Below are 11,150 nucleotides of genomic sequence, written 5' to 3'. Positions count from 1 at the left end.
TCAATACTAGGATTGAATTAGGGTTACCAGGAGCAAGTTGATAAGATGGAAGAGTTTCATTATGGTATGGTATTGTTAATTCAATTATAAAATAACAGGATGCAGCAGGTGGGCAATAAGTGATATTTGATACTTATTCTGAAGGTCATCATTTGTGTAATTTGTGGAAAACAAACATATTTTTGTCTAATACTAACTATCACTGATAAAGGTAAGTTTTTTTAAAATATATCACAATTGCAATTAGAAAAAATTAAGTAGCCAGCTAGACAATTTATGCACGTTGTTTGAGTTAGGATAAAAATCAATAAAGAACTGAGTATTTTGTAGATGCCTACTATACTCACTAAATGATAAACTTAACATATTTGATTTGATAAAGATTAAAAAAAACCTCACGTTTACAAATATTGCAACTCAATAAAACCATCGTACATCTATCAAAAAGTAAAAACTGTAATTTTAAAACCTATATCAAGCCTTAAGCGTGACTTTGTTGTTTCATACTGTATATATATTCCTGTTTCTAGGGGAACAACTTATATGTGAGAATGACAAAACCTTCTCCAAACATTGTAAATCTGTTGCTGTATTAAACTTCTAATAGTTTTCTTTGTTCAATATTTTAACTGTATAACCTTACCATATCTCAAGTTATCTGATAACTTCTAATTGAACATAAAACTTTCTTTCAAACAGATATTCACAAAACATCCTCTTAAAACTATATATTTATTATACTATTGTATAATAGTCTAATTCTTACTCTGTCTTATTATATTCAAGCTATACTTATAACTGCTTTCAAAGCTGTTTTTTTGGTATATGGTCAATCCACTTGAAGCGACGTATTACAAGGTTTCATCCACAGCCTGTATGGTGATAATCATGTTTACAACAATGTTGGGACCTTAAGTGTTCTATTTATAACTACACAGTTACTCCCTCTATAACTAACCAAGGAAATAAATGATCATAACTGACAGTATTTATTAACTAAACGAGTACTTAGCCAAAGTAATAACCTAGTATGTTTACAACAATGTTGGGACCTTAAGTGTTCTATCTATAACTACACAGTTACTCCCTCTATAACTGACCAATGGAAATAAATGATCATAACTGACAGTATTTATTAACTAAACGAGTACTTAGCCAAAGTAATAACCTAGTATGTTTACAACAATGTTGGGACCTTAAGTGTTCTATCTATAACTACACAGTTACTCCCTCTATAACTAACCAAGGAAAATAAATGATCATAACTGACAGTATTTATTAACTAAACGAGTACTTAGCCAAAGTAATAACCTAGTATTTTTTGATATCCTGCAAGTAGCCTAAATTTAAAGTCCAACAACATAAAACTCAGAATAACATTAATTAATTTTATACTTATCAGAAGTATTATTATACAACCTTATCTTACAAAGTTATAACATCATTAGGGAATGAATATGAATAAAACTATAACGTTTACTCAGATAAAAAGTATTATTGTATTAACAAGTAACAATTATTAAATTATTTACATTAGCTGCAGTAATATATCATTTTTAAATGTTGGTGTGATAACAGTTAACTTTTTAAACGTTAACATTGGAACCAAATTTTCAGTATTTTTTGCATGAAAGATATTTCTACTATAATAATATAATATTGTGGAGTAATCAATATTGACCATATAATCCTAAAGTAATTAAAACAAAGTTAAAATAATGTTAACATATTCTGTTAACCATTATCTCAGTCGGTTATAATCCAGTAATTTCAAAACTTATATCTTTATTTCTAGTAAACTGATTGATATGAAAATCTAAACAGAAACATACATTATATATTTTCTAATGAAGATCAAATACTCTAATCAGCATTCTAACTTTTAAACAATGAAAATCCAATTTTGAACAAGTCTATGTTAGAAGAGCTGCACATTGTTAGTGAGTCTGGAGAAAGACAAAGGAAAAGAATTTACCATGGCAACATTTGATTGATGTTTATATTGCTGTATTACTCAGAAATACCAAGTTATTGGTTCATGCAGTAACTGGATTGTTGTACACTCCAGCTATGTTGATTTAAAAAAACATCAGAAAAAACTTGTTGATACTATATAGTAGTGTGAGGGCATCTGGCTAGATCCATGCCTACTTACAAAACCTGATCCTATGGAACTTTCCATTAGATCCATGAAAGACTATAATTAATAATTCTGAAAAATTGGAGGGTCCAGATCCCCTAAATCAACTCCTTTTTATACAATATTAAAGAATACAGTTAATTTGTGGAAAAAAGGGATGGGGGGGATCGAGAACCCCCCTCCCAGAGTCCATCTCCCTAGATCTATGCCTACTTATAAAAGATTAAAGAATACAGTTACCCAATTATAAATTACAAATGTAACACAATGTAAAAATACAGTAAATTTACACTTTATTTGACAGTTAAGTAGCTAGAGAGTTGATAGTGGGTGCTGTCAGCCTGTTTTGTTCCCTCTAGTGAGCAGTTCAAAATTTGTGACAGTGGCAGCTAGCCTTGGTAGCCTACACAAGAACAAAGACAAGCAAGTTTAGTGAGAATCAAACCCAAGATCTTCAAATCATGAGGCCTGTTCTTTGCTGCTTACAATGACATTCAGCCTGTTCTTTGCTGCTTACATTGACGTTTAGCCTGTTCTTTGCTGCTTACATTGACGTTTAGCCTGTTCTTTGCTGCTTACATTGACCTTTAGCCTGTTCTTTGCTGCTTACATTGACCTTTAGCCTGTTCTTTGCTGCTTACATTGACGTTTAGCCTGTTCTTTGCTGCTTACGTTAACCTTTAACCTGTTCTTTGCTGCTTACATTGACCTTTAGCCTGTTCTTTGCATATGGTCAATATCACATTTATCAAAGCATTAGGGGTTAGATTATTTGGCCCAGTAAAATATGGTTAATCAACAATACAACAGTTCTTTTGAAGTGGAGATGAAAATAAAACTCAGTATATCTAACCTTAGATCCACAAGTGACATCTGGTTAACTCTAAAGCTAAGCTGCAAACGTCCACTGCTGTATTATAAACTTAGTGTGTTCTGTAAGGTTTAGATAATAACACAGTGCACAAGGAAATTGTCTATGTTTAAACACACAAAACAAGTTTTATACAAAAGAAAGAAATGTGTTTATGGAGAGGAAGCAATATAGGCTATTTGTGTTGAAAAGAATCCTAACAGTTCACAAATTTTATTCTGATTTACCAAAACCAACAGCTGTTAAATAAAACAATTTCCATGTGAACAGAGAGGTAATGGGGTTTCCATTTTATTTGGGAATTTCTACTAAATAAATATATTCTTTATCACAGGTAATTTAAGGAAGGGCTTTAAATTTCCTGCACCAACAACTACAGTTAAGTCTCATGCGTTTACTAGGTTTTATATAATTAGTTAGGCCAAACATAAATTAATTTTTTAAAGGCATATTCACACACTCACACATTTAGTTTAATATTTGTCACATGAATCACACACAGTAAACATGCATCTAAAGTCCTTCAAGAGATCAGCCTAGTAAACCTATTTATCAAGACAGGTTTAACGATTACTTACACTGAGGCTAAATCCCAAAAACTATCATTACAGTAAGCCTAATAAACATACACAATGAAATATTTAATAAATTTATGCTTCTGTTGAATCAAACGTAATATAAACATAGGGGTTTATTCAACATTCTCTTACAGTTACCGATTACGCATGTGTTCATAATGAATAAGGTTTTTCATAAACATAGGCCTAGCCAAGTTTATATGTGGTTTTGGTAAATGTAAGCACCAACTGAATAACATATGCTAAATCTCCCTACCAAATTAGCTACACTTATTGTTTGCATACAATGAATTAGGCTTCCTAGATGCTATCAGTGCCTATCTATGTATGATTATAACTTTAGGGTTAACATATGCTCTGAAGGTGTACAAAATATTTGTATGGAGTTAGACTTCAGAGAAACAAATATGCACATTGAATGATACCTTTCTATTTGTTAGTAATTAATTAAGTATAGCTACACAAAATCACCTATTTCTGGTTAATAAATGTAAACATGGGTACTGAATATAAACCTAATCTATGTCTGATATACAGTTTTAATATTAGACTATAGTTCCATACGCATTACATTACAATTACTGACTGTATTTTATTAAGTAACACCAAATGAATACACACATTTGATTGGTTATATTCAGTATATTACAGGCTATAGTTTTAAGCAACAGAAAAATATGTTTTGTATGCTCTATTGCCCACAATCTGGAATGTTAGACATGTCCCACTATTGTCACCCTAAATTATAAGCCCTTATCCTCTCTGTCGACAATTAAAGCAGGTTTAACTATCACCACCTTCACCAAAGGTTACGTCTTCCTTAATATGCAACAGATGCTTCTTTGTATTCAGAACCTTCTTGAGTGAAGAAATCTTCCAGTTTCCATTGTAAGGTTTCGAATGTTGGTCTTTTGAGGGGATCTTTATGCCAGCATTCCAGCATGATTTCATAGAGGTCCATGGGGCAACCTGGTGGGCATGGCATTCGATAACCATGCTCCACCTGGTGGAGAACTTCAGCATTTGTCATCCCTGAAAAGGATGAAACACATAGAACCTTAGTTTTTCTTATAATCTTTAGAAATTCAACTTTAGAATCTATAATGTTAGCTGTGTCAATGTTGGGCATGACAGCTCTCGATAATTTACTGGGTGAAAGAAAACGGTTTTAAATGCACTGAAATGAGGTACACCTCCAAAACTGTACCCCCCACATGTTATAGGATGTTTCTGTTTTGTTTATAGATTTTAGAAATGAACAACATAAAACACAGATAACACAACATTAGAATTATACAACAGTTTAGGAGCAACATTGCAGACAATGAGAAAATGGATGGAGACACTTAATATTCTGATCAATTTGAGTTTTACCATACAACTTTCATCTTTTTAAATGAGGATGTCCCAGTTGATGTTGTTTACCTTGATTTCAAAATGCAACCCTCAAGAGATTGATTATCAAGTTTGATATTTCTTTGATTGGTGAAAAGGCCATGATGTGGATAGAAAATAGACATAATGACAAATGGATAACTTGGAGAACATCACCGGTTGGGGTCACCGAGGGATCTGTTATAACATATTTCTTGTTCATTACTTTTATTAATGGTTTGAATGCCTTTTTCAACAACAGGATTTTTTGGTTTGGAGATGATTCTGATTAGAATACTTCTTTTATCCAAACAATCTTATATCTTAGTGATCAGCACAGGACATGGAAGATGAGCTTTAATACTGAAAGAAGTGAAGTTATGCACACAGGGTAAAGATATGTGGAAAGAGCTTACCCCTGGTAAGAGAGGAGCATTTGTGTTCTGGGATATGAAATATGGTTAGCTGTGATTGATGGCAAAGAGTGTTTAACTGTGATTCTACCAGTAAATAGAATTATTTATAGGAAGTTTAAATTTCACAACAAGACAGCTACTGTAACTTTGTACAAGACTTCCTTTGGAGTACTTTTTGCACTTTTAGTCGCTTACTACAGGAAAGCTATTAATATGTTGGAAAGATTAAGAGTTAGCTACCAGAATAATGCTGGTTTAAGCCATAAGGAAAAGCTTAAGAGTGTGGTAGAGCAGAAGAATTAAGACAAGTTTGAACCAAAGTAGTTAAAGGTTTTAGACATGCTTTCTGTGACTTTCTACCAGCGAACTAAAAAGTTGAAGCTATAAACATGTGAAACAGTTTACATTATGTGAAGCTATAAATTTGTGAAACGGTTTACATAATGACTGATGTGTTGAAGCGATACACTTGTGAAACGGTTTACATAATGACTGATGTGTTGAAGCGATACACTTGTGAAACGGTTTACATAATGACTGATGTGTTGAAGCGATACACTTGTGAAACGGTTTACATAATGACTGATGTGTTGAAGCTATACACTTGTGAAAGGGTTTACATAATGACTGATGTGTTGAAGCTATACACTTGTGAAAGGGTTTACATAATGATGTGTTGAAGCTATACACTTGTGAAAGGGTTTACATAATGATGTGTTGAAGCTATACACTTGTGAAAGGGTTTACATAATGATGTGTTGAAGCTGTGATATGGTGACACCTTCGATCACCTTGACTTTTCTTGAGTTATTTGGAAAAGTTCACCATAACGTTCTGCCAGGATTCGAGACATAGGTTTTTATTATCATGTACACCTTTAAATGTTAATAAACATCACCACTTGTATGTTGTGATTATCATATCTACCTGGATAAGGTATCCTACCATACGTGACAAGTTCAGTCAGTAAAATACCGAAAGACCAAACATCCGACTTGATGGAAAACTTGCTATAGTTAGCTGCTTCAGGAGCAGTCCACTTGATAGGGAACCTGGCTCCAACTCTGGCTTCATACTCATCCTCCTAAAAGTATAAAATCCACAATAAGGTAAAGAAGGTAACAGCTTAAACATTAAAGAAATTCAATCTGAAAAAAACTATTTAAGTAAAAGGAACCATGTTGGCTAGATTAAAATGTTCCATGTACTTGGAAAATTCTGATATTTATAAAAGTTTCTCCAATTGCTCATGAAAGTCTTACCTTAATTAAACGAGCTAGACCAAAATCAGCTATTTTGACAACATTGTTTTCTCCCACCAGAATGTTTCGTGCTGCCAAATCTCGATGAATGTAGTTCTGAGCCTCAAGGTATGCCATTCCAGAAGCTATTTGAGCTGACATGTCAATCAATGGATGCAGTTTCAAGGATCTTCCTTTACCTACAGAAACAAGATAACCGATTTATTAGTTATGATAAAGGTAGGAGAAATTTAAACATGACTGACTCGGTTGTTATTAGAGTAGACACAAAGCTACACAATGTACTATCTGTGCTCTGCCTGCCACAGGTATCAAAACTCAATTTTTAGTGTCATAAGCATGCAGATTCACCATTGAACCGGTGGGTATGTTTAGTCCTGAAAGGTAGTTAACAGCAGAATGAATTTTTGAAATTCAATACTTAGTTGATACAGTTCATTAATCACATATTTAAAGAACTAACATTGTTATATAGCCACTATATACAAAATTCACCAGTTTAGACACACACACTTCTGCAGTTTAATTAGCTCAATTGTCAGAGTTTTAAGTATATGAATGGGTGTGGGCTAAAGATTCTTCTACAGTAGGTGCTTGCAACTTGTTGGCAATAAATTTGAATAGTAAATATATATATTCAAAACAAGTTAAACAAATGTACAAAAATTATTTACACTAAGAAAATCACTGTTATCTTAAACACCATACAGTTCTCTTCTTGTCAAAAGTCCACTTAGGCTAATTCATTTGCTTTAGAATCCAGTTCACAAACCAAACTATTTTGCTCTATTTCTTTCACAATAGTATCAGTGAATAATTCACTTATGCTGCCTCACGGGTTACCACAGTTGTATCCTGAACTTCCGATAGTTGTCTTCTTTTCATCAAAGTCCACACAGGCAGGTTCAATTAGTTTAAAACACCCATTGACAAGACAAATTATTCTCCTTATCTCTATCACACTGTTAATCTCACTTTAAAGTATCAACCATTAAGGCTATTTACTCCCATTGCAGCTAACTTCACATTTTCTAACTTTTCTTTTACTCCTCTCTTGCTCATTTTGTCACCACTATATATATGTTTATCACTGAGGCCTCTAGAAATTTTTATAACCTCAACATCAATGAATTAAAAACACAACATACGACTCTCACCGAGTTATGTAAACCAAACTTGTCATAACTATCACCTTTAAAATAATTGGTTTAACTCTGTTATGAGAAAAAATAATCCTGAAATATTAACTCACAAAATAAATTATATAATAATGCCTACACTAAACAGTTGTATGTCCAACAATAAAACCCTCTTGAAGAAAACTATTTGCAATATTTTTCTTTAAACTATATACAAAGTCTGTTCTTGGTTCATATACTAAGTCTTCTAATATAATCTACACCAACATCTACAGTTCCTTTGCCTCTCTCTGGTAGCGTAGGGTCTCCAGTAGGGCTTCACCTTGATAGGATCCCTTGTCTTCATCTTGATCTCATGTTGTCTGGGTTCTGGGACAATTAGCACACACAGGCATACTTTGCCTGTCATCTGATCATCATATACTGGACTGGTTCTCACTACTGCACCCAGTGTCTCGTAGAACCTTCACTTTCTTGTCTCTGACATGGTCTCCACATATTGGCATATTATGATTTGTTAGCACTTCTTGATATTTGTAACATGCTCCGATTACTACTGGTACTGTTGATCCATTTACTAACTTCAACCAACCATCAGTCATGCACTGATCAATCATGGAAATGGCACTTAATTCTTGTGGTGAATCTGATGAGTTGTCTTGATTCTGTTACTTCTGGCAGCAGCATCCATGGTGGCATTCACTCTTTTCTTGTTTCTCACTGGTGCTATCTTTGTAAATAGCTCCAGCTGCTTTATGTTGAGGTTTCTGCTGTTGCTCGTTGGTGATGGACTTACAGTCCTTTGCAATGTGTCCCATTTTATAACAAACATAGCATCTCTTCTCCCATTTGTCTATTAACTTCCTATCACCATTAGTAAACTTCTGCTCCTGGTCAAATTTAACTGGATATTCTTGGACTTGCCAGTTATACTGCCTCCATGAGCTTCCATATACTGTTCTATCAGCTTGATCATGTTGTCTACATCTTTTCGTGCTCTCTCCTTTGAGAACAGTGACATGTCAGTTGAACACGTGGTCATGAACTGTTCCCATACTAATAGGTCTGCCAGTCCCTCAAAACTATTGTCACATTTGGCTATGTCAGTCCGTTTCGTGAAGTATCGATGTAGACATGCCACAAACTGAAATACAGTTTCTCCAGTGTCAGATTTGACTTCTCTGAACTTCTAGCAAAAACCTTCACCAGTAAGTTAATATCGTTTCAGCAAAGCCATTTTTAATTTGTCATAATCCATGGCATCTTCTGACTTCATGCCTGCATATACTTGTAGGCCTTTTTCTGCGAGAAGTGGGCTGAGATAGACTACCCAGTCACCTTTGTTCCAGTTTTGACTTTGGGCAAATCTTTCATATCTCCCCAGAAAGCATCCATGTCATCTTTTTGTTCATCAAAGTTGGGCACCTTGGGATGGCTGGCCCTGACTCCACTGTCATTCTTGGGTCCTTCTTCTTTCTGTTGGGTGAGCTTGGCGATCTCAGTTTGTGCTCTTATTTTCTCTCTCTCTCTATTTCCTTTTCTTCTTTTAGTCTTTCTTCCTCTCTTCTTTTTCTCTCCTCCTCTCTCTTCTATTGCTGCTCTTCTCTCTCTAGTTCTTACTGTTGTTAACAAACTCTTGTAGATCATTGTCTTTTAACCAGAGACGCTCTCCTCTTTCTATCCAGTTATCAAAATCGCCCGACATGGTTATTGTGTAATTGTAATCTCTACACTATTTTTGCTACCATTACTGTTGTGTATATATAGGCCTACTTATTTTTGTTGTTGTTCACATCTTCTTCTATTGCCATTTACCACTATATAGTCCTTAGGCTAATTCAGTTGCTTTAGAATCTAGTTGACAAACTGAACTATTTTGCTCTATTTCTTTCACAATAGTATCAGTGTATAATTCACTTATGCTGCCTTGTGGGTTACCACAGTTGTATCCTGAACTTCTAATAGTTGTCTTCTTTTTGTCAAAGTTCACACAGGCGGGTTCAATTAGTTTAGAACACCCTTTGACAAAATAAATTATTTTCCTCATCCCTATAAAACTGTTAATCTCACTTTACAGTATCAACCATTAAGGCTACTCACTCCCACAACAGCTAACTTCATGTTCTCTAACTTTTCTCTGACCAAACTTTTCTTTCACTTGACTTGACTTTACTTCTTATTCCCTCGTTTTGTCACCACTATTTATATGTTTAGCACAGAGGTCTCTAGAAACTTCTGTAGCCTCAACATCAATGAATTGTAAACACAACATACAATAGCTTTGACATCAATGAATTGCAAACACAATGTATGACCCTTACCGAGTTACATAACCAAACTGGTCATAACTATCACCTTTAAAATAAATGCTTTTAAATCTGTTGTTATGAAAAAAACACACACTAAACAATCATGAAATATTAACTCACAAAATAAATTAAATAATAATGCTTACACTAAACAGTCTTGAATATCCAACATCAACAATAAGTATCTCAATGATAGAAATTATTTTAATATAGAGTATGTCGTATAACGAATTAGAGACTTCAAATTCTGGGTATTGACATACTGAATAAACTTAATTCACAAAATTTTCTCATTAAACCAAAATGTTCGTGCTAAAAAGATAATGCAATACTATCAGAAGTATATACACATCCAGTTGTGCTTAGTCACGTGTATAAACCTTGTTTTTCATTAAAACAAACTATGCATGCACACACTGTTTGTGATTTATTAAAATACAATGGGCTGTATAAACCAAACTTACAGGAATTGTTAATATTTTTGCTTTGTTAACTTTGTATATTGTTAAAACAGTCTGAGCCATTATCATTAGTACTTCAAAACTATTAAATAAGATTTTCAATCTTGAGACTTAAGTTAAAGCATTGTGTTACTCCAGTCAGTATTTACATACGATGAAGAGAGTTATACCCACCTTGCAAGTATTCTAATAGACTTCCATTTTTCATGAGTTCTGTTATAATGTAAATTGGTTCCTCTAAAGTGCATACAGCATACAACTGAACAAGTTTAGGATGCCGTAGTTTCTTCATGATGTGGGCCTCAGCCAAGAAATCTTTTGGATCCATCGTTCCTAGTGTTTGAATTGTTAAAAACATGATACAACAAACTATATATACATATATATATATGCTGCATATTCAGATTTATAACCACTGCATGTTTAGTACATATAGTTAAACATGTATACAGTACTGCATGTTTAGTACATATAGTTAAACGTGTCTCAGTACTGCATGTTTAGTACATGTAGTTAAACATGTATAAAGTACTGCATGTTTAGTACATGTAGTTAAACGTGTCTCAGTACTGCATGTTTAGTACATGTAGTTAAACATGT

The 11,150-nt window shown here is 33.7% G+C and overlaps 1 protein-coding gene across 1 annotated transcript in view; it reads right to left on the bottom strand.

Annotated features, from left to right (window-relative positions):
• Positions 1–6: 6 nt before the first annotated feature.
• Positions 7–11,150, bottom strand: part of LOC106469807 (tyrosine-protein kinase Src42A) — a gene marked incomplete at its 5' end in the record, with an annotated part of 29,851 nt that continues 18,707 nt past the window's right edge. Inside the window, 4 exons of the mRNA XM_022398366.1 lie at positions 7–4,621; positions 6,307–6,463; positions 6,642–6,820; positions 10,725–10,883. Coding sequence (XP_022254074.1) covers positions 4,410–4,621; positions 6,307–6,463; positions 6,642–6,820; positions 10,725–10,883 — 707 coding nt within the window. The remainder of the gene's footprint in view (positions 4,622–6,306; positions 6,464–6,641; positions 6,821–10,724; positions 10,884–11,150) is intronic.

Source organism: Limulus polyphemus, unplaced genomic scaffold (genome assembly GCF_000517525.1).
Source record: "Limulus polyphemus unplaced genomic scaffold, Limulus_polyphemus-2.1.2 Scaffold3665, whole genome shotgun sequence".
NCBI classification, from domain to species: Eukaryota; Metazoa; Arthropoda; class Merostomata; order Xiphosura; family Limulidae; genus Limulus; species Limulus polyphemus.
This window is presented reverse-complemented; position numbering and strand designations above follow the sequence as displayed.